At 39.6% G+C, this 24,709-nt stretch overlaps 1 protein-coding gene across 1 annotated transcript; it reads left to right on the plus strand.

The window, feature by feature from the left end:
• Window positions 1-6,205: 6,205 nt before the first annotated feature.
• LOC118848007 (olfactory receptor 10J4-like) lies at window positions 6,206-24,119 on the plus strand. Its single transcript, XM_036756718.1, has 2 exons — window positions 6,206-6,707; window positions 23,176-24,119. The coding sequence occupies exons 1-2, from the start codon at window positions 6,206-6,208 to the stop codon at window positions 24,117-24,119; spliced, it is 1,446 nt and encodes a 481-aa protein (XP_036612613.1).
• The last annotated feature ends 590 nt before the right edge of the window (window positions 24,120-24,709 follow it).

The following is a 24,709-nucleotide window of genomic DNA, read 5'->3' on the forward strand; positions in this document are numbered from 1 at the left end:
CTGAGGCCCTGTACTATCTGGATGACATGAACAATGAGTTTAGTCTTGAGTTGCAATTCTTATGTTTTTCATAAAATCAAATTAGGTTGCCAATCTCTGTGTTAATAGAAACTTACATTTCCTTATAGAGCAGGTATGTAAAGTAAGTATTACTAGCCCTATAAAATTATCTCTATCTACCCCGCAATAAAGGGCACATGCATGGCTCTGTGGCTCTATGGACAGAGTGCTAGGCCTGGAGTCAAGAAGACTTGAGTTCAGATTTAACCTTAGACACTTACTAGCTGTGGGACCCTGGGTAAATCACTTAACCTCTGTTTGCCTTAATACATAGGAGAAAGAAATGGTGAACCACTCCAGTATCTTTGCCAATAAAACCACAAGGACACTATGGACCATGGATCACAAAGAGTCAGACATGACTAAACAACATTTTCATTAAGTATTGTTAGTAGAAAAGCAGGCAGCACCACGGCTAGGGTTTACAACTGGTTTAGTCATTCCAAATGTTGGCGAAATCAGCAGAGGCCAGGCAACTGGACTGCTTTGGCAGCACACAGGGGCGTTAAGCCAGAGATTTAAGGAGAAATGTGAGGGTGCTTTTAATAAGTAATTAGAACATTTAACTTGTCTGACTGACTTGTGCCTTCAGATGGTTTGGGTTGTTCCGAACAACCCAGGATCCAGTGAGGCTTTAGGGCTTAGGAATAAGCCCAGCTGCATTATCTGTCTTTTTCAAGGAGGAATTTCCCTGGTGTATTCTTTATATCTCTTCTTTAGGGTGCTAACTGGTAGATAAGCAGCAAGGAAAGAAATTGTCTCTCTCTGGTCTGTTCCCTACTTGAGTGCCTGGTGTCTTGTGACAGCACTTGCTATTTTCCCTGTGAGACAAAAGTTCAATGTCCTGCTAAGAGCAGAGTCTGTGAAGTAAAGGCCTTTAAGAGGTTCCTGAATAGATTTCTAAGACTGCTCATCCTGAGACTCCTTTCTGTCACGCTAAAGGGATGTTTCAAGAGTCAGGATGCAACACTTTGCCTCATTAGATGTCAGTCTCCCTTTTTTGTCAGACATGTATATGAATATCATTTTTCACTTGGAAAATGGACATGACTTAAGGTTGTAAACAGACTGGACTGTCAAATGGAGGAAAAGATCATGTGGCTTTTTCCATAAACATCTGGGAACAAAAGGTGACAATGGTTTTGAAAACAACAAACAAGAAACAGCATCAACCACAACACAGAATCCCTCAAAATAAGGTGTATCAGCCCCATCCCAGAGCAGAAACATCATATTGAACTTTTAAATAGCTTTGTTAATGAATCCCTACTACACACTTTCCCAGGATGATTCATACTGCCTAGGCTCAAGAAAGGGAAGATATAGGCAATTTATATCTCTGCGTGTAAAAGAGGGGACAATTCCATATTCCTAGAACACTCACTGGGGCATAGAGACAAAATATGATAGCAAATGCCTGACCATTATGGAATTGAATGAACCTAATGCCCCCCTTCTCATTGGGTAAGGCACATTGTTTTCACATGGGGTAGGGAGGAGAAAGACATTCCTTATTCTCACTTCAGGAGAGGAGAGACAATTAATTGAATAGGTCAAGACATGTTCCCTTCACTAGAGTTTCCTGAGTGTAGAAAATAGGTCACTCAGAAGCTTATAGCAGGGTTGAGCACCTTGAAAAGATTTCTCAAGTAGCATATCCTTTAAGCTGCTCTCTGGATCCCACCCCATTTGAGATGTGTGAGTAGAGCAGCCATCCAGAGAACTATCTCACCTAGTCAACAATCCTTCCTTACTGTCTATTCTTTCACCAGTCACAGCTGGGGATGTTTGTACCCAAAGGAAGAACCACAAACCAGGCACTTAGGGCAAATGACATTAACAGATGTCTGAATTGGATAGAGAGAAAACCCCAAACCACGGGGAGAGAGAAACCCTAGAATATAACAAGGTTGGGGAGGTTAAGTAGCCTTCTATATTCAAAGTGACTTTGGACCTTGTTTTCAAAAGAATTAGTTGTTTCTTTACACTTGGCATCTGAGTAGCCTGAGTAATGGGAATTATGGGGAGACTGTCAGTCTGTCAGTCAACAAGCATAAATAAACACTTGTCAGGCACTGTGCTAAGTGCTGGGTATATAGAGAAAGAAAAAACAGACTAGTAAATTTTATAGCAAACAAATAGATGTTTTGGGAATAAGGCTGAAGGAAAGCTTGAAGCCAAACCCTGCGTAAACCCTCAGAGTGTCACATTAGAGATGGAAGGCACCTGTGTGATCATTTAGTCCAACTCCTTGGTTTTATAGAGGGAGAGTCTGAGGCCCCAGAGAGGGAAATGACTATGGCAAGGTGACTGGGACACAATTGGTTTATCATAAATGTATGAAAATTGTATGACATAAGAAGTATTTGAGTCTATGTAGAAACAGAAGGGCTTGATATATTGACAGAATCCCCTTCCCCTTTTCTTCTGTGCAGTCCCCCAAAAAGGAGGAGAGGGGACCATTCAAAGGAAAGGGAAAGAGTACAGAGGGCACTGGATTCTTCTGTGATGGTCCTGCACTTCTATAGTATTTCAGAAGGATCTAAGGACTTGCACATCTGTACTATTTCAGAAAGTAGGTGTGAGAACTGTGTGAAGCCCAAGAAGCAGCATATTGCCTCACATTGTGGGAATTGAACTAGTTTGCTTGGTGAAGGGAAATTCTTATTGAAATACAGGCTAATCTGAGGTAGAGTCAAATAGAGTTCAAATCTTATGCACTCAAAATGTCATCACTGGAAGGAACCTTAGAGACAAATCCCTCCACTTTTGAGAGAAGAAAATGGAAGCAGAGCAGAGCAGGAGTTCAAAGTTAGTTCTCCTATCAGCCAAGTTATTAAAATAGAATATAGAAAATGGAATTAGTTATGCCAACTCTTAACAGAATGCTCTGGGCTCTTAAAATCCACTTTTAACAGGCCATGGAAGGAGAGAGGAGTCACCAACATCTTTTCAGGTGCACTCTGGGTCCAAACATTCCTCTTTCCCAATAATCCTGGGGAAATATGATCACTTTGAGAAGGAAAAAAAAACCCCAAAACTGCAAGGGAATGAAAAAACCTGGAGATAGGGACGACAGAGACATTTGGGGAGGCTATGGTTCCCTCTCCTGTCTTGCCCTGCCTGAGTTACTCCCTAAACCACCTTTTCCAGAGTAGGTGCTAAGAGAAGCAGAGAACACCTTCAGCTGGGAAAGCATTTCCAAGCTGCCTGAAGTGTCTATCTTGTGAGAGAAAATGTCCCTACATTCTTCTACTAGGCTCTTTTCCCCTAAAGTGAAGTAACTAAGTCCCAGAGCATTTAAACATTCAAGACAAAATAGTAAAGGGTAGAGCTAGAATACAAACCTTGGTCCACTGAATCAAAATCGAACTTGCTTTCCAAAGAATCATGACATATCCCTATTTGCCATTTCATTACAGCCAAACACTATTGAAAAAATCAATTTCGATTTGATGTATCTAAAAGTGTCACCCAATCCCACCATCTGATTTTAGGAAGTAGTTATCTCTGGGTACCTTGAGGCTCTTACCTAATCTGCTGGCACTCTGTAAAGTTGAGAAGATAGAACAGAAAAAAACTTGAGCAGAAAATATTCCCTAGATTTGGAGGCAAACATTCTAAGAAGTCACAGTTTAGGTACTGCTCCACTCCCCCTCCTCAAGAAAACTCCCTCTATTCCTTAGCAGTGGCCAGGGGATATAAGGTAGATCTCGGCCTGCTTTGGACCCCTGGACTTTACCCTCTCCCTCTGGAAAGCTGCTCCTACAGAGCCACCTGATGTCTAAAGCGACGAACATTTTGGGCCAAGTTTGGACCTCTCTCTCTCATCTAAGGCCTGAGAGACAGCTCAGATCTTACCAACTTTGGACTTCCTGAGGAACCCAAGGAGACAATCGAGGTGCTTTCCCAAATAATCTAGCTGTTCTGCCACAGCCTCATCCTTCCCCTCCACCCCGGGCACCTGGACCAAGGCTCTGCCCCTTCCTTATTCTTGATAATAACTTGTATAATAACAACCCTTTGAATTTAGTAATTTCCTCTCCCTGGTGCAAAACACTGATCACTGGGCAGCTCTTAGAGTTCTAATTTTCATACCCTCCCCAATTCAATTTTAATAATTGCTTGGACTTTCATTTCATGGTCTTTTGCTAATTTCAGTACTACTGACATAGTCACGTACACTTCGTAGAGGCCACTGGCCTTGTCTTGACAACAGGAGGGAGTATTTCTTTGTTACTGAGGCACATGATTCAGACACCTAACTTTGGTGGGGATGAGAAATCTTGCTACCAAAGGGACAGCCAGAAGCCTTAGTCACATGCTTGGCAGCATTCACAGGTCTAAAGGGGAAAGGGGAGTTCCTTAATTCTGAGGAACAAGACTAAGGACCTCCTCCAATTTTATTTTCAAATCTTGTGTCATACTCATTAGGATATCGATGCTGTTACCTGGCTGAATCACCCCTGTTCTGAACAATAGTGCATGAGCCAGTGAGAGGAGGTACAGGAGTCTCTATGTCTGGAGCACATGGTTCAGTGGCCTGACTCTGGCTCTATCCAGGAAGGATGGAAGGTAGCAGTGAGGTTGCCTGTCCTTCTCTGTCTCAGGTGCAGTGGTCAGGGCATTTAGTCACAGCTCTTGTTAACATCTAATGGACTAATGGACCTCTGGCCTTGGCTTGACCTGTTGTTCATCCCTCTGGTTCATTTGTATTCTGTCAAGAAGGGATGACTCCATCACTTACTACAGGAGACTTTATTAGTGGTGCATTGACACTTTCCAGCACCACCAGTAGTTCCAGAGGCAGTCAGTGCAGCAGCAGGAGGAGGAAGAAAACTTGATTGGGGAAAAGGGAGAGTAAGAAAGGGCAGAGCCCAGGGGAATTCTATACAGCAGTTTAAGTGATCCTTGAGGCATCAGGAGGAGATCTCCAGGCATCAGCCAAGAGTGGAAAACAATCAAGAAGCCCAGGGACTGTCAGTGGTTGCTCTGCTGGCTAGGGTTTTCTGGGGAGTGTCCTCTCCTTTGTCTTGAGAGAAATTATTATTTTGTTATTGTATTAATAATCAATTATGAAACTAGGATCCAGGATTTTTTCCCTATTTCTTCATTTAGGGCTCAGCCCTTGTAGGTCAGTCAGTCAGTCAATTTCTGAAGGACATGACTAATTGATGAGATTCCCTGTTTTGGGAAACACATGCCTCAATCTTGGACCATACTCTACCCAACCAGAATGGGGGAAATGTAAACAGAATCCAGCCTGGACAAGTTCTTGCCCCAAGGAGAACAGCCATGTCCTTGAAACTCTCCATTAGAATTTAGGGTGACCCAGTTCACAAAGGAGAAAACCAACTGGAGTGGTCTGGGTGGAGATGGATTCTTCTGTCCAGATTGCTGGAGATGGCTGAATCTTATGAACAAATAATGTTCTCAGCAGGGGGAGCTGAAGACTCCTAGCCCACCTCCTCATTAAATGTCCACCAATCAGAACTGATTTTTCCTGCCAGGGGCATTCCCTTTCAAAGAAAATATTTAAGGCATTCAGAGTTTCCATTAGGGGTCTTTGGTTACTGAAAGTACTGACCATCAATTTATTGATATTAGCTAGCCTAATTAATAAAAAGATTATTAATTACCCAAATATTCTGTCTCTGGGGTTTTTCATTAATCATAGGCCACCTGCATGAAAGTGCGGTGTTCCTCTTTGCCTCAAAGTGAGGAGGTAGATGTTTCTCCTTGTCCCCAAAGAGAGGACATTTCCCCCCTGAACATCTGAGCCACTATAGGTCTTATCTCTAGATACAGGGTGATGAAGGGCCATCCAATGTCCCAGAATCGGGGCCACCTTTGCAGTTCTGTCTCTAGACTGAGGTTGGTAGCCTATCAGAAAATATAATCCAGTGAGGCTAAAGGAAGGGGAGGGACAGCCAGTAAATTTCCACAGAAAATGAAAGCTGTGTCACGAAGCAAAGTCACAAGTTAGGCTCCAAATGGTGAGATAAGGTTTGGGTGACATTAGAAAATAATTCATTTTAAGAAATATAAGAGAATCATACAGAGAAACATATTTTCACTGCACATATCTTCACCCTTACTAACTTTACCTCTTCATGTCTCTTTCAGTTTGTCAGGATTTTCCTCAATGCCAAGACCAAATTTCACAACTATAAGTGAATTCACCTTTGAAGGGTTTTCCAGCTTCAAGTGGCAGCACCGGCTCATTCTTTTTGTGGTCTTTCTGGGCCTGTATTTGTTGACTCTGGCTGGCAATGGCATAATTGTGACCATCATCCGCCTTAACCATCACCTTCACATACCTATGTATTTCTTCCTGAGCGTGTTGTCAATCTCTGAGACATGTTATACCTTGGCCATAATTCCTCGTACGTTGTTAGGCCTACTTAGACCACATCAGCCCATTGCCATCCCAGAGTGTGCTACACAACTCTTCTTTTACCTCACCTTTGGCATCAACAACTGCTTCTTGCTTACGGTCATGGGTTATGATCGCTATGTGGCTATCTGTAAGCCTTTGAGGTATACAGTCATCATGGGAAAAAATGCATGTATTCAGTTGGCATGTGGGTCATGGGGAATTGGCCTTGGAATGGCCATTATTCAGGTAACATCTGTGTTTGGTCTCCCCTTCTGTGATGCCAGTGTGATCTCCCACTTCTTCTGTGATGTCCGGCCCCTTCTGAATCTTGCCTGTGCTGACACTGCTATCAATGAGATCATTAATTTTATTGTTAGTGTGTGTGTCCTTGTATTGCCCATGGGCTTGATCTTCATTTCCTATGTCCTCAACATCTCTACTATCCTCAAGATCACCTCATCTGAGGGCAGGTGGAAGGCCTTTGCCACATGTGGCTCTCACCTTACTGTGGTCATCATCCATTATGGCTGTGCTTCCATCATCTACCTCAAACCCAAGTCCCACAGCTCTCTTGAACAAGACAGACTTATTTCGGCAGCTTACACTGTCCTTACTCCGTTGCTGAACCCTGTTGTGTACACCCTAAGGAACAAGGAAGTTAAGGATGCCCTGCGCCGAGCTCTGGGCAAGAAACCCCTCTCCTCTTAGTGATCCAGAAAAGACCACATAAGGAGAGTCTCATTCTCCCAATATCTGACAATCAGAAATATTTCATTTGATTCTCCACCCCACAGGTTGCTAAGTAATTTGATTTAACCAGTGAGGGGAACGTTGCCGGAGGTAAGGATAGGGGTAGTACTCAGTTGGTGTTACTTTCCAGGGCAGAACCCAATGCACCCTAGATGAGTATGTAGATACCAGACATATCATATGTCCAGTAGCTATTAAGGGTCAATAATTTTTCCCAGAGCCTGGACAGGCTCAAATTCTAGGGACACCTGGAGGTGAAAGAGGAGGCATTTTGGTTGTGACTGGAAACAGGGGAGATATATGAACAATGAAAAAAAGATGTAGGGAATAAGGAGACAGGTCAACCAAAAATCAAACCAAACCACTAGAATAGACTTATAAGGAAGAGGCCAGCTGGGTAAGTGAAGGGAAGGGAAAGGCTTATTTAAATGGGAAATAATTCAGAACTGAGCAAATTTCTAAGGCACACTTGTCTCCCAAGGACAAAGCTGTACTCTGAAACAACATTGATTACCTACAATATGAAAACTTGTATGTAGTGTGTAATGGAAACATCCTCATACTATCTAATAAAGTAGTTTCTTTTGCTTAAAGCAGCTTTCTCAGTGTAATATTGTTGTATGATGCCCTTTGAAAAAATATTGCTGGAGTTACATTAAGGACAAGATTATGCCCTCAAAGCTATAGATTAAAAATGAGATTCTCCCCCTCCCTCCCACCCCACTTTACACATGAGTGGCAACAGCAGATTGGGGTTCTATTGCATTTTGTCACATATCTTTCAACAAGCAGAACAGAAAAAATCCCATGATGCCAAGCAGTGACTTCAGGTAATCCTCAGTCCCATACTTTCTGGTAAAAAAAAATTTAAGTGTCCTCTATGAGTCCCTGTGGGAAAAATACATTGCCCTCTGGGGACCCTTCTTTTCTTTAAATGATCCTGTCTTCTGAATGCTCTAGGGATGTGCAGAGGAAAGAAGAAAACTCTTTAGTTCAAACCAGTCTTTATTCATTCTCCAGTCTGCTAGTCAATAAACATTTATTAAGAGTTTATCATGTGTCAACCTCCCTGCTAAGGTCTGGGGATGCAAAGAAAGGCAAAACCAGTGGCTGTGTGTAAGGAGCTCATGTTCTAATGAGGGGAGAAAACAAATAACAACCATATATACAAGATATCTGAAGACATCTTGTGGAAGGCAATCTCAGAGGGGAAGGCACTAGCATCCGTAGGGACTGGGAAACGAATGTATGGCCCTCATTTATGATTTTCAACCTGGGAAATCAGGGACAATCCATGGTTAATCAGGCAACACTAATGTAATGTAGAGCTCAGAGGCATGACTAAGCTGAGACTCAACGGGATAGTGACCCATATCACTCTCTGTCTATATCAAGCTGTTGAGGTTTGCCTAGGTTTAGCTCTAGGGATGCCTGACTTCTGAGTAGGAGAAATTGGCTCCTCATTCTCCTAAATTACTGGCTCATTAAAACCCCACCTTGGGTAGTCCAGGGACATTTCTACTTGAGATTCTAGTCGTGGGTTTCATTTACCCAAAAGAAGTTCGTGAAAGAGGTATGCAATGTACAACATGAATTAACTGTCACAGAGGCATTTATTTCCATACCAAAGCAATGAGGAACATAAAAGAATCCTTGTGTCTATTGACAGGTTTCAGTATTTTAAGTTATTACTACTTCTACAGTCAGCTATGAGGCTAATATTCAAGCTTTTGTGGAGGGGGGAGTAGACAACAGTTTTTGTATGGCTGATTAATACCCATGTTATACTTCATCTCCACTGGTGCTATTTAATCAAATAGTTGCTTGCATATACAAGTACAAATTTAATTCACTTGAAATAGCCAAACGTTTATTAAACTTCTACTGTGGGTAAGGTGTCCTGGGTTCTGGAAATTCTTAGACAAAAGCAAAACAGTTTCTGCCTATAAACAGCTCACTTTCTAAAGGTAGAATGAGGAAGACAGAGGGAAACGTGGTGAATATGTTTCCTTCACATCATTCCTCAGCCATAGAGGCAGCTAGTTGGCACAGTGGATAGAGTAATGGACCTGGAGTCAGGAAGACCTGAGTTCAAATTTGGCCTTAAGACTTTGTAGCTATGTGACCCTGGGCAAGTCTGGGCAACCCTCTGTCTGCCTCAGTTGCTGCACCTGTAAAATGGGGATAATAATATCAATATCTACCTCATGGTGTTGTTCTGAGGATCAAATGTGATAGTATTGTAAAGGATTTAGCACAGTCTGGCATATAGTAGGCACTTATAAATGATTATTTCCTTCCTTTACCTCCTTCTGGTAGCCCCTCTCCAATACCAACACTTCCCTTGGAGCAGGTCACTTCTGCTGTTTTTCAAGGACTTTTCCCCAGGTCTTGTTCTATTGTCTGAGAAAGGAAAGATGCCAACTTCTGTCTTTGCTATTTCTCTACACCTTTTAAAGATTATAAGTTTCATGCTAAAGCAGGAAGCAAACAGTGAGTGGAATTGTAGCCAGGGAACCTGATACAAGTCTGTGTAGTTGAGTCTAATCCCCTCATAGGGAATGGAAGTTCTTCCCACTATTATAAAGAGTTGGGAAATGCTGTCCTCTTTGATCTCTCGTGAACAGGAGTTCTAGTGATCTGGATGACTTTATCCTAGTGGGCCACAATCTGAAAACCACCTTTTCATGTATCAGGTGACAGAGAAAATATTTCTAGGTGCAGTGTCAGACACTCCCATAAGGTAACACCTCATACATGTGTTATAGGTGGGGTCTGGTCACAACCCACACTGAGTGTGTATTCATACCTCTCACCCAGGCTTCTCAACAGTACCCTGTTTTTATTCTGGGTTTAGTTTGATCACTCCAACCTGCTCTCATTCTGGCAGATCTAAGTTCTTAGAGACAGGCCACCAGTTCACAGTTATATTTAAACTTCTGCAAGGTCCCAGTTAAGAAGAAATACTCATTGCTCTTGCTCTTGAGCCCCAATCCAATGAGTTTTCTATCTACATAATCAGTTAATCACCTAATAACACTTTTATATCTTATATATAAATATTTATTTAACAATAAGGCAATTGAAATATTATAGATACTAATAAATTAAAGCAAATTCATAAATAATAAAACATAATAATTCACATAGAAACCTGGATTCCACTCTTACCAATGCACTCAATAGCTCTGGTGAAGAATGGGCACACACTAATAAAGAAATAGCACATAATACATGAGGGAGGAAGACTAATGTGCTTAGAACCACTCACAACTCTGGACTGCAGACTTAGTGGGTATTGGTTCTTTCAGGATCATCTGTTCCGTATGAAACTGCTTCTCTGCTCACTGTTGGACTTTTGTTCCTTTCTTCTCTTCAACTCTGATAATGTTCCTCTCTTCTCTGCTCAAACATAGCTATTATACACTCTATCAATTATCCTTAAAACCGTTTAGAAGTGTTAGCTCTTAATGTTAATCATAGGTTTCTTTAAGCTAGCCAATAGCAAAGCTCATCAAACTGGCTATCCCTGAGCTCACCAAGGGAACAAGCGAACGAGCACTTATTAAGTGCCTACTATATACCATGTGCTGTATGCAAAGAGCTTTAAAAATATTATCAGATTTAAGAATCACAACAATCCTATAAGGTAGGTAATATTACAGTCCCCATTTTATGCTTAAGGAAAGTAAGGTAGAGATTGAGAAACTTACAGTTAGTAAGTATTTGTTGATGGACCTGAACTCATGTCTTACTTATTCTAGCACCAGGGCCCTGTCCACTGTACTGACTTGCTGCCTCTCAATTATTGATTCACCAGAATGCTATGATTTCCAATGAGAATTCAACTCCCGTCAACACAGCTCCAGCTCACCAATATCCCAAAGCAATAGCAAAAGTCCTCTTGCTTTCCCACTTCAAACCAGAGGTGGCAGCAGAGAGCAACAAGCACTTATGAGAAGCTTCATCTCTGTCCACCTCTAGACGGTGATGAAGGGCAAAGGTGAGTCTTAAATGAGATAACAGCTTTCATCTGAGCTCTTGATGAATGAAGTCAATGCACTTTTGTACCAATCTCTCAAATAAAGCCTTCTAACAGCTGACTGAGTCTAACTACCGCGACTCTGGCTTTTCACTGCCACTTCACCATGTCTTCAATTTTTCTCCTTAAATTCTTCTTTCTCAACTGCTGCTCCTGCATTCAGTGGCTCAAAGGAGAGACTCTTGATTCTCAGAGACTCATCTTTTACTTTAAAAAGTTCCATCTGGGGGTATAGAAATGTATCTTGCCATATAGGAAAATAGAAGGGAAGAGGATAAGAGCAGAGGGAGATGATGGCAGGGAGGGCACATTGGGGGAAGGAGTAATCAGAATGCACCTTGTCTTGCAGTGGGGGCAGGGGAGAGGTGGAGAGAAAATTTGGAACTCAAAATCTTGTGGAAGTGAATGTTGAAAACTAAAAATAATTAATATGAAAAAAGTTCCATCTCAAATTTCCCCTATCAAATTGATAGGCCTCTGACCCAGCATACAACACACCAGCATAATCTTTGTGAGGCTGAGCATTTTCCCAGATGATGATTTTTTTCACTGTTTGTCTTTCCTAGTGAGGAGATTATATGCTTATTCCTATTGGCTACTTACAGTGGAGAATCTGGGTTCCTAACTGAATACAAATACTAATTTTTTATTTGTTTGGGGCAGGAAGCTGTGCTGCTACTTATTCTGAGAAGGGTCAGGGAAAATGAAAACAGGAATGGTTGAAGGGAAGGTATGATAATTTCACCCGGAGGAAAGGACTTTGAGGAAAGAATTGAATACTGATCTTAAGGTCCTTATGGATGACATGTAGTAGTCAAATACTTGTTAATTGATTGATGGAAGATTATACTTCTATGTGATATTTATAGGTCAAAAGATCTTAGTGCCTGGCCCATCTTTGGGTGCTAAAACTCTCTGTGCTCTCAGGTTTTGAGACCAACAGAGCAGACAGCCATGAAATCATGACCTCGATAAGATTCCAGGGTTCCCTCCCCATGGTTCCAGCCTGGGATAAGAACTAACCCCAAGGTTACAGAGCATTAACTGAGAATTGAGTAAATGAGGCTCACCTGTAACAAGGTCCCTCAGTGCACTGTTTTTTGCATCTTGATGTATACTCCTCAGGGACAGGTAATGAGGCTTCAGGGAGAGGGACTCTAGAGTCCTGCACCAGAGGAAATGAATCTACTTCCAAGTATCAAACCTTAAACATTTGTCTTCTTCACAGGATGATGGGGGCTATGAGGGACTTCATGTGACTTCCCTGTCAACCCTAGCTAGTTAGAAAGGGCACAGAATGGGTCAGGTTTCTGGTGGATTCTCATGTTCCTTCCTCACTAATGTCACATTCTGGAATTGTATTTGCAATGATAGCCTAAGACAAAAAAAATTCTTTAATCTCCATCCTTTCCAGTCAGCTTCTTTCTCTTCTGCAACCTGGATGAGCAACATTCCTGCTCAAAGTGGTAAGTGAAGTTGAGGAAGGGAAATTGTCAGACAATTAGGTCAAAGGAGCAGTTACAGAAAGAGTATAGGATTATGATGGACGAGATCTGGTTTTGAGTCCTTGCTTTGTCATTTTCCAGGGGCATTTTCCTTCACCTTCCTGATTCTAAGTTTCTTCATATGGTGGATGAAGTTAACAATATTTAATTATCTACCTTATTAAGCTATTGTGATAGTTAAATTTTGTTTAGAAAATATTAATTCCATTCATTTCAGTAAATATTTATTATGCATCTTCTGTTATAGGGAATCTATAGAAACTGTGCCTAGGTTAATAACGACAAAGATAAAATGGCCCTTGATGTCAAGAAGGACTACTGGGAGGGATACAAAACATATATTAATAAGCATACTATAAGCAATGCTGAGGAGGAGAGAGAAAACACAAACAACTGAGTGGATCATATATAGCTTCACAAAGGAGATGTCCCTTGAATTAATTCTTTAAGACAATTGGAATGGGGAGGTTATTTCAAGTGAGGGAGCAGTGTGGACATAGTCATAAATACAGGAATCTGTGAGACTTTTTCAGAAATACCTTCTAGCTTTCTGACCAGACCCCAAAGCACATGAAGTTCTCCAGGAACAAGGAAGCATCCATTCTAAGGTGGTATTTACTGCCAAAGTATACTTAGACTATTTGGAATTGGGAAAATGGAATTTAAATCTTGCCCCCAAGGAAAGGCAATGGAGCTGGAGAAGGTTTATAAGGGCTCTGAGAGGCAGAGATGAAGGATACCTGGAAGTAGAAGAGAGAATATGGAATTCAGAGAATAGTTTGTATTCCAGTTTGGCTGGGATTTCAAGTTCATGAAGGGAGGTAATACGAAATAAAATTAGAAAGGTAAATGGTGCCAGAGTATAGAAGACCTTCAATCACGGAAAGGAGTTTATAGTTCATCCTACAAGGAATGGGGAGCTATTGAAAACTTTTGAACAGATGAGTGGCATGGTCAGAATGTTATGATGATGACAGTATTGATAATGATGATGATGTTTTAGAACTGACAGCCAAAATATTAATAAACCACGGGGACTAAGTCCTACACATTCAATTACAAAGTCCATTCAAAGGTTCTGAAGAAACTTAAAGGTTAAAATGGTAGAAATGCCTCCAAATATTTTATTTTGTATTATAAATATCCATACTATAGAGTTCAAGCAAATGGCCAATGTGACTTCTGTCTATAAGAACGGAGACCCTTCACTTCCATGGCTGGCAAACGGTGGAATCCTTAAAAAGTAGAATTATTGAATTAAAAATGGCAGTTGATTGGGAGTAAATGCAACATGCTCAAAAAAGGCTTCTTGAAAGAGTTAACTTGAATAATAGCTGGGGTTTATATTGTACTTTATATATTATATCTCATTGAATTCTCACAATAGTCCTATGAGGTGGGTACTACAGTCATCGTTATTACTATCAAGATTACTATGTTGTTATCATCCCTAATTTTACTGAAGAAACTGAGGCTCAGAGGTGCTAAGTGCCTTCCCTAGTTTGAAATGCCAGTGGAGGAAGGATTTCAAACCCAAGTCTCTCCTCATCCCAAGTTCAACACTTATCATGATGTCATGCTGCTTCTATATACATTTGAGCTGAACCTTAAAGGAACATTAGAAATGAGAGCTCAGGATTTGGGGGTTGAGGGGTTGGTGTGGTCATGGTATTTCATGTGAGGAAGCAGTGTGAACATAGTAATTAAGGGGAGAAATCACGGGGAGTGTTGAGAAAAGATCTCTGCAGTCTGTGAATAGATCTAAAAGTAAACGAGGCTCTCAATGAACAAATAAATGTAAAGCAAAAATTGCTCAAACTTCATCTATGAATTTATAAGCTCAAAGCTGTCATTTAAGACACAGGAAAGGGATCTAGGAGGTATCGGAGCTATTTCCTAAAGAAATAAGACATACATACTATTGTGACCAAGAATACCTGTGAAGTAAATATTTGGCATCATAAGGAAGGGCACTGGAAACAAAATTGAAAATGTTACCCATACCTTGTACACAAACCTGGTTAAACTGCACCCAGGACACAGGGTGTAGTGCTGGCTACCCCTCCACCCCTGAAAGACAATGGAGCTGGAGCAGATTCAGAGAAAGACAGTGAGATGATCTTGGAATGAAAGGGCTTCCACATTAGGATTCTTCAGTAGACTGAAAATCCATATTACCATCAGTATAGATGCTTTCTCTGTTGATCGGATTACAAATCCTTCATGTCTTAATAAAAAGTTTAAAAAGTTGTTCTAGCCAATTAAAAACAAAGAAACAAATAATTTTCACCTGGTGTCCTACTCTCTAATACTGAGCCTCTTAGATAGCTATTCCACAGGTCATAGGTATACAATTCCACATTGAGGCCAGACTTGAAGTCTTTCTAGCTTGGTAGGAATTTCCAGAGTTTACACTTGTTCTCCTGTGGCATATTCTTCAAGGTCTTTGGGTCACTTCCACATCATGAAGAGGCTTCAGGGCATCATAGCCCAGGAGATCTGAATGACAAAGTAGGATACTTCTGTCTCAAATGTCAAAAGGACATAAGGTGAATTCTAACAAATCATAAAGGGTGTGTTGAGGGTGAATGGGGCTTATAGTTTAAATATGTTATGACAGAACTAAGCCCTCTCTCTCTCCCTCTCCTTCTCCTCCTTCTTCTCCTTCTCCTCCACATCTTCCTCCTCCTCCTCTCCCCTGCCTCCCTCTCTCTTTTTCTTATACAGTCACATACACACAACCATATCCATTTGTCTTAGGGTTTAAAAGAGGTTTAGTGATGAACATATCTGCTTTATAAGTAGAAAAATAAAGTTTTTAAGAAGGTAAAAGAGAAATTTAGATAAATTCATGAATGACAAATCTATCCCCAGTTATTAAGGGGAGCTAGAATTTTTTTGGTCATATCCCAACTTCTGGAGATTGATGTCATTAAGGACATCATATTACCTGTCACACCTTGTGGGCTCTATGATCAAAGAGAAACTCCTGGGTTTCTGGTGTAGGTAATTGCTTCACTGGTGTGATTTCAAGAGCAATAGAGATAGTGTTCTATCTCTTTTCATTCCCCAATGGAGAAATATTTTTTCTTTGGTATTCTTAAATTATGAGCTCATGGTCTTAAGATTATAGTTCGAGTTATCTTTCCTTTATACTTACTTGTTCACCTTGAGCTTCATCTACTTTAAAGTCTATTCGTAGACCTGGCATATTTGTCCTGAAAATTCTATTTCATTTTTAAAGCTTGTTTACACTTATGTAGTAAGTGAATAAATGGAAGAGTTGTGATTTCATTGCATGGAGAGAACTTTGGTATGTGAATTTCTTTCACTAACATAGATTAGAACTCATTTATGACTTAGTCCATAGTCCTTAGGAATTACCTGAGGCACATAGATGTTAAGTGACTTCTCTAACTCTTTAAGTAGCAGACACAGAACTAAAAATTTGGGTCTTCCTAACTCTAAGCCTAGAACTGTATCCATTGTGCCAAGCTTCCTCTACATTTGCACAATATTGATATGTGAATATTATCTGGAGGGAAAACATTCTTCATAATAGATTTGTACTGATATCTTTCATTTTTGATTGACCAGATTTACCTATTTCTACCTTTCTCCCATTATTTCAGAACGTAATCCATCCTAACATTTTTAAGAGAGGAAAGAAAAAAAAAACAATTAGCAAAACTAACACAGGGAAAATTTGTGTATGACACTCCACACCTGTGGACATTCATCTTTTGAAAGGATGGGGGGAGGAGGAGATACTTCTCAAAACTCTACTTTAGGGTCAGGCTTGATCTTTATAGTTGTGCAACATTTAGTTGTGAATGTATTCTGGTGATTCATCTTTTCATTTACATTACTAAAGTCTATATATGTATACATATACATACATACACATGCACACACATATGCATATATGTATATATATACAATATACACGTATATCACATTTACTTTTCTCTTTGAAACTCACAACAACCTTGTGATATATTATTTCCCTTATTTACACATGAGGAACTGAGGCTGAGAGGGGGTAAGTGACTTGTTCAGGATCTCGCAGCTAGTAAGTATCTGAAGCAGTAGTTGAACTCAAGTCTTCCTGACTCTAACTTCAGCTCTCTATCCCCTATACTGGGCATTGAGTGGTATTAATTAGTCAGTCACCCAACTGCCTCAGATCTTTGCTATCACACACACACACAAATTCTGCTATAAACATTTTTGCAAATATGAAGCCTTTCTTTTTTGTCAATAGCCTCTTTGGGATAGGATTTCTAGGCTGAAGAGATTTTTATTCACTTTATTTATATAATTCCAAGTTGGATTAATTTATAGCTCCACCAACAATGTTTGGGTACACTTATCTTTCTAACATTGAAAATTCTCGTTGCTGTCTTCACTAATTTGGTTCATAAGTGGTGAAATCTCAGGGCTATTTCAATTTGCATTTCTGTTATATTCATTTAAAGCATTCTATCATATTGTTGCTAATAATTTGTAATTTTTTAGACAACTGTTATTCATATCTTTTGACCACTTATTTACTGAGGAATAGTTTTTCCTTATACACTGTACTTCTGTTAGTTGTCTATATATCTTGTATGTGAAACCTTTACAAGAGATATTTGATGCAAAGAAGATTTTTCCAGTTGATCTCTTCTCTTTTTATTCTACATGTGGAATAACACTGTAAGTAATATTTAGTCACTGAAACCTTAGTGAAAAAGAATATCAGATTCTTTTCTGAGAAGAGGCTTTCATAGGGAGAGAAAGGGAGAGTACAAGAAGATTATTTGACATTGGGATTTAATAGGAGTTCCTATATTTGAAAGTAGGGAGAGGTAGACTTACAAGGAGGATCTAAGAATATTTAGAAATATTTTTTTCATTTCAGTTGTTCTTTGGGTTTGTCATAGATAGATTGCATGCACCATAAGTTTAACCCAAGGCAGCATTCCTTATTTTTTCTTTTTAGTATAATATTTTATTTTTCCCCAATTATATGCAAATACAATTTATAACATTTAAAAATTTTTTGAGTTCCAAATTATCTTCCTTCCTCCCTCCACCCCCCATTATTAAGAAGATAAACAATTTGACAAAGGTTATACATGTGCAGTCATGCAAAATATATGCCCATGTTGGTCATATTTCGAAAGGAAACACAGACAAAAAACCCCAAGAAAGATAAAATAAAGGAAAAATAAAATATGCTTCGATCTGCATTCAGATTCCATCAGTTCTTTCTCTAGAGATGAGTAGCATTTTCCATCGTAAGTCCTTCAGAATTGTCTTGGATCATTGTATTGCTGAGAATAGCTAAGTCATTCAAAGTTGATCATCATATAATATTGCTGTTACTGTGTACAATGTTCTTCTGGTTCTACTCACTTCACTTTGCATCAGTTCATATAAATCTTTCTATTTTTTTCTGAGAGCATCCTGTTTGTAGTTTCTTATAGAGTGATAGTATTTTATCACATTTTATACAGCAACTTGTTCAGTCATTCCCAATTAATTGACATCCCCTTAGTTTCTAACTCTTGCTGCCACAAAAGTGCTGTTATAAATATTTTTGTACACATAGGCCCTTTCCCTTTTTCCTTCTTTGGGATATAAACTTATTAGTGGTATTGCTTGGTCAAAGGGTATGCATGATTTTATAGCCCTTTGGGCATAGTTCCAAATTTCTCTCCAGAATGGTTGAATCAGTTTATGACTTCACAAACAGTATCTTAGTGTCTCAATTTTCCTATATCCTCTCCAACATTTGTCATTGTCGTTTTCATATTCTGTCATATTAGCCAATCTTATAGGTGTGGGGTGGTAGTTCAGATTGTTTTGATTTGCATTTTTCTGATCAACAGTGATTTAGAGCATTTTTTTTCATAAGACTATAGATAGCTTTGATTACTTCATCTGAAATCTGCCTATTTATATCCTTTGACCATTTATCAATGAAGGAATGTCTCTTATTTCTGTAAAATTGACTCAGTTCTCTCTATATTTGAGAAATAAGGTCTTTATCAGAAAAACTTGTTGTAAACATTTTTGCCACAGTTATTATTACTATGAATTTTCCTCCATCCTATTCTCCCCTGTTTATCCTACTCTCTCCTCTTTCACACTGTCCATTCTCAAAAGTGCTTTGCTTTTGGCTCTTACCCCCCCCCCCATCTGCCATTCCTTCTATCAGCACCCCACCATTTCCTTCCCCTCCTACTTTCCCACATGGTAAAACAGATTTCTATACCCAGCTGAGTGTTTATGTTGTTCCCTCTTTGTGCCAATTCTGATAAGAGTAAGGTTCATGGCTGCTCCCACCTCCCCCATCTTTTTCTCCATTATAAAAATTCTTTTGTGTCTCTTTCATGTCATTTAATTGACTCAATTCTACCTCTCCCTTTCCCCTTCTCCCAGGGCAATCCACTTTCTCATCCCATAATTTATTTTAGATAATCATCCTATCACATTTAACTCATACCTATGCCCTTTGTCTATGTATAATTTTTCTAAATACCCTAATAATGAGAAAGTTTTAGGAGTTACAAATGTAGGAATGTAAACAGTTTATTGAATCCCCTCGTAAGAATGTAAAGAGTTTATTGAATCCCTTATGATTTCTCTTTTCTATTTACCTTTTTATGCTTCTCTTGAGTCTTGTATTTGAAAGTCAAATTTTCTGTTCAGCTCTGGTCTTTTCATTAGGAATGATTGAAAGTGCTCTCTCTCACTGAATTTCCATTTTCCCCCTGAAGGGTTATACTCAGTTTTTCTAGTAAGTGACTCTTGGTTGTAAACCTAGCTCTTTTGACCTCTGGAATATTATATTACAAGCTGGATAGCATTTCTTAAGTTCTTATAGAATAAAATAAGGATTCAAATGTCAATTAATAACAACTTAAATTTCTTCATACAGGAGGAACATAATGTAAGAATTATTTGTCCAACATACAAGGAGATTAAAGCTCACATTCTCAATCTAGTAAATATAAAAGTCAGACTCAAACCCCGACCTTCTGACTCTAAATATGATGCATTTTCCATTTTCCCATCTTTACTGTGTTGCATACCCTCTATGACTTAATTGGATTTCACCACACTTCTTTTAATATTGTTACTAGAAGAGCAATCAGCACCATGGCCAAGGTTAATTTTTGGTTCAGTCATCACTTGCTGAGGAGTTCGTTGGAGCCTAAATAGCTGGGCTTCTTTGGCAACATATAAAGCTATTAACCAAGGATTTAAGAACAAGGAAGGATTGATAACAAGTCACTTTTTAAAAAACAAGCCTGGCTCCCTTGGATTGTCAGGCTATTTGCTTCTAGGAATTAGCATTGGCATTAGTGAATTATCTATGTTTCTCAAGGAGGAATTTCCCTAGTGTGTGTGTCTTTATGACTCTTCTCTAGGGTGCTAATTGGTAGAAAAAAGCAAGGAAAGAAATTGTCTCTCTCTCTCACTCTGTGTCCTGTTTCTTGCTTGAGTGAATGGCATCTTGTGACAGCAATTGCCATTTTCTCTGTGGGGTAAAGGGTCAGTGTTCTGATGAGGCAGGAGTTTGTGATGAAAAGGCTTTTCAGAGGTTTTAGCTGGATTTCTGAGACTGGTACTTATTCTGAGACTTTTTTCTATCACTCTAAAGACATGTTTTGAGAGTCAAAACATGCCTCATTAGATGTCAGTCTCCCTTTTTTCTCAGTGATTTGCATTAAAATTATTTTTTTTTGTTTTGGAGTAGAGATGACTTAAGACTAAAAATAGTGACTAGATGGACAGAGGAAATGATTACAAAGCTCTTTCCAGAAAAATTTGTAAACAAGAGGTGACAGTGATTTTGAAAACAATAAATAAACAGGGAACATTAACCACAGCATGAATCCCTCAAAAGGGATATGACTTAACCCCATCCCAAAGCAGATACAGGTAAACATTTTAAATAGTTTTGTTGATGAACCAGCCCCAATACACATTTTCCTAAGCTTAATTTAAATTGACCAAATCTGAAAAAAAGAACATCTAGGCAATTTACATCTCTAAGTTAGAGGGGACAATTCTAGGTTCCAAAAATATCCATTGGGTTAGAAGGACTCCAAATATGGTGCAAAATGAAATGCCTGACTATTGTGGGACAGAATGAACCTAACTATACCTCTTCTCATTAGGGAAGACACATTGTTTTCACCTGGTGAGGGGAGGAAAAGAAGACACTGCTTACTCTTCTTTTCCTTTCCGCTTGGCCTAGGTTCTATTTCAGGAAAGGAAGAAGGACAATTAATCTGAGGTCATACATGTGTTCCCTTCACCCAAGTTTCTAGGCAGAAAGAACATTCAGGAATTCAGAGAAGGTTGCACACCATGCAGAGAATTATCACAGAATGTGTGCTCTAACTGCTCTCTGGATCCTACTTCTTTTGAGGTCTGCACAAGGGACAATCTGTATGAGCAGATGAACCACTCAGAGAAATGTCTTGCCTAAGGAATGGATAACTTTTCTTTACTGTTTGTACTCACTAGAATCATAACTGGGAATATTTTCACCAGGGATAAGCACTAAAAACCAGGCACTGAGGGTAAATAGCCTGAAAAGTAGCCTTGAGCAGATAGGAAGAAAACTCTATCCTGTAGACCTGTATCCTGGGACCTAAGGGGCAGCTACATAGTAGAGTAGATAGATAGCTGGGCTCAACCTTTTGAAGATCAGAGTTCATCCATGCTTGTTAGCTATATGACCGTGGGCAAGTCATTTGCTTTCCTGGGTAAATTTCTGCCTCTAAATCCCCAAACCTTTTTCTCTATCAATATTTTGCCCTGGTCAGTTTCTCAAACTTTGTCCAGTCCCACTGCCCAGAAGAACCCAATAAGAGGATCAGGAGTCATAGAGAGGAGGAGATATTTCCCAAGATAACTCCTCCCTAAATTCAGATGATAAAGGTGAGGGACACTTTTAGGCACCTCAGTTCCAAACTAATCATTCCAAAGGAGTTTGTAATGAAATGATAAATAGAAGAACTACATGAAGAGATGTTAATTACTCTGGATTTGGATTCAGATGTTCTGGGCTGGAATCCTGGCTCTGCTGCTTATTAACTGTGACTTTGGTCAAGTCATTTAACTTCTTGAGGCCTCAGTGTCTTTACTTTAAAGATGCAATACAATTCTACTCTAGTAAAACAACTCATTGTTTCAGGAGACCAACACTCTAAGCCAAGGCTGGACCTCACACTGTTCCCTCCCCCCACCTATAGTTACAAATAGAGCTTAAGTCCTATAAGTATTGATATTTGCCCAAAGAGACAATCAAGATGCCACTCCTTCAGGCAGAACCTGCTTAAGCCTATCCTCTTACTTTCTTCACCTCATGTCTCTCAGCTTCCTCCTCTACTCCCCAATTCTTCCTGAGAAGAACACAATAGCTACTCACCTATCTTTTGAATTTCTTTCCCAAGAAAAAATTTCTCCTCCCTTAAGCAAAGCACTTATGACTGGCTTGATTTCCAGCTCTAATTCTCATATCCTCCTCAGTATAACATGCATTTATTAAAACTTTGTTACTAGAATGATCTCATTTTAAGCCTATGAGAAATATAATAGCCCCAATGTACATGTAATTCCCTCTTTTGTGGTTTTAAGTAGTTTATTTTATATGAAAAATTATGAGTTCAATCACAATTTTTATGAGACCCTAGTTAAGTTAATTTCTAACACTTTGGCAGACATTGAGCTTTCTGCCTTGATTTACATTTATATCTATCTCTACTAATCCCTAGGCCCCTTTGTGGTTGAGGGAAAATTCAGGTTACTAAAAATATTTCTGCAACAGAAAACAGACTATGTTATAGAAAATATCTGTGGGTGGAGAGACAACATGAAGGAAAGGTGGGGAAAGAGAAATAATTTTCTCTGGCCTTCACTCAGTCTTTGACTTGGTTGGTACACTAGTGACATCATCAACATCTTCTGTTCTGGGATGCTTTAAGACAATTGGACCTTTTCAATTTGTCTCTTCTCTGATGAAGATCAATTCTACCTTTTCTTTTTCCATTCATTTGTTGCCCCTGAGTTGCTAGTTAATTTTGATTGAGCTTGGTATAACTCTACTTTTTCATTTTCGATTTCTGACTTTCAGAGTCTTCATATGGCTCTGACATAACTCTTTCATTCTATACTTGTGACCAACTTTTTCACATGATGGCTTTGATTGATTCATAAAAGTGTGCAAGCCACGTATGCATTCAGTTCTAGTAGATTGGTTCAATCAAGAAGTGTTCTTCAAAAAAATAAAAAAATTAATTTCAAGACAGGTAGGATCATCAATAGAGACTTACCATTACACATCAATTCCCTGGCACTTTCTGCTTCATGATTAGATGCTAACCCTATGTGATATTTACCTCTCCTTGTCTCTTTCAGATTGACAAGATTTTCCTCAATGCCAAGGCCAAATTCCACAGCTGTAAGTGAGTTCATCTTTGAGGGGTTCTCCAGCTTCACGTGGCAGCACCGGCTCATTCTCTTTGTGGTCTTTCTAGGTCTGTACTTTATGACATTGACTGGCAATGGCATCATTGTGACCATCATCTGCTTTGACCATCATCTTCACATACCAATGTATTTATTCCTGAGTGCACTGTCCATTTCTGAGACATGCTATACATTAGCCATCATTCCTCGTATGCTGGCTGGCCTTCTAAGTCCATGCCAACCCATTTCCATCCCAGAATGCGCCACACAGCTCTTCTTCTACCTTATGTTTGGCATCAATAGTTGTTTCTTGCTCACAGCAATGGGTTATGATCGTTATGTGGCTATCTGCAATCCTTTACGGTATTCAGTCATCATGGGGAAGAGTGCTTGTGCTCAGCTGACATGTGGATCATGGGCAATCGGCCTTGGCATGGCCATTATTCAAGTGACATCTGTGTTTGGCCTCTTTTTCTGTGATGCCAGTGTCATCTCCCACTTTTTCTGTGATGTCCGGCCTCTCCTAAAGCTTGCCTGTGTTGACACAACTGTCAATGAGATCATTACTTTTGTTGTCAGTGTGTGTGTCCTTGTATTGCCCATGGGCTTAGTTTTCATCTCCTATGTCCTCATTATCTCCACTATCCTCAAGATTGCCTCAGCCGAAGGCAGGAAGAAGGCCTTTGCCACATGTGCCTCCCACCTTACTGTAGTCATCATTCACTATGGCTGTGCTTCCATCATTTACCTCAAACCAAAATCCCACAGCTCTCTTGAGCAAGACAGACTTATTTCAGTGACCTATACTGTCATCACTCCACTTCTGAACCCTGTTGTGTATAGTCTAAGAAACAAGGAAGTCAAGGATGCTCTGCGAAGAGCTCTGGGCAAGAAACCCCTGTCCTCTTAAAAGACCATTTAGCTATAGTCCCATCCTCCCAACATCCAACAAACGAATATTTCTTCTTGTCCTCTACTCATAGTTTGCAAAGTAGATAATCGTAACAGGTTGTGGCTGGGATAGCCAGTTAATGTTCTCTTCCAGGACAGAACGTTATGCCCCTAGATGTGTGAGGAGCTGCTGGGTACGTGATCTCTCAAGTCAGGGGCAATGATTTTCCCTATTTCTTGCCACAAATTCAAATCCGGAGGAGACATGAAGGTGATAGAAAAGGCTTTTGGTGTGTTCCTGAAGACAGATTGCTTGGGGTGATATTTCAACCCTGATAGAAAAATGTGAGAATTAAAGGGAGAGGTAGAACAAAGAAAAGTTCTAAAATGGGGCAGGTTGGAAGTAAAGGGGGAGATTTCTATGGCAAAACAAGACTGAAACAATTAAGAACTAAATAAATTTCTGTGGCGCAACTCCTAAGCTGAATGAAATTATGTAACTATACTAGTTACTTGTAAATTGACAAGTAATATGCAATTTGAACATGAAGTTTCCTCAAATAGTGTAGATATAAAATGTATATACACATATACTCATATGCATACATA

The sequence above is a fragment of the Trichosurus vulpecula genome, chromosome 4 (assembly GCF_011100635.1).
Source record: "Trichosurus vulpecula isolate mTriVul1 chromosome 4, mTriVul1.pri, whole genome shotgun sequence".
Lineage (NCBI taxonomy): Eukaryota > Metazoa > Chordata > Mammalia > Diprotodontia > Phalangeridae > Trichosurus > Trichosurus vulpecula.

What these genes read in the sequence shown, in the direction of transcription:
- LOC118848007 (XM_036756718.1), top strand. Translation starts at nt 6,206, where the DNA reads ATGCCAAGACCAAATTTCACAACTATAAGTGAATTCACCTTTGAAGGG. An exon ending in AACATCTGTGTTTGGTCTCC is followed by an intron (nt 6,708 to 23,175) that starts CCTTCTGTGATG and finishes CAAGATTTTCCT; the next exon opens with CAATGCCAAGGCCAAATTCC.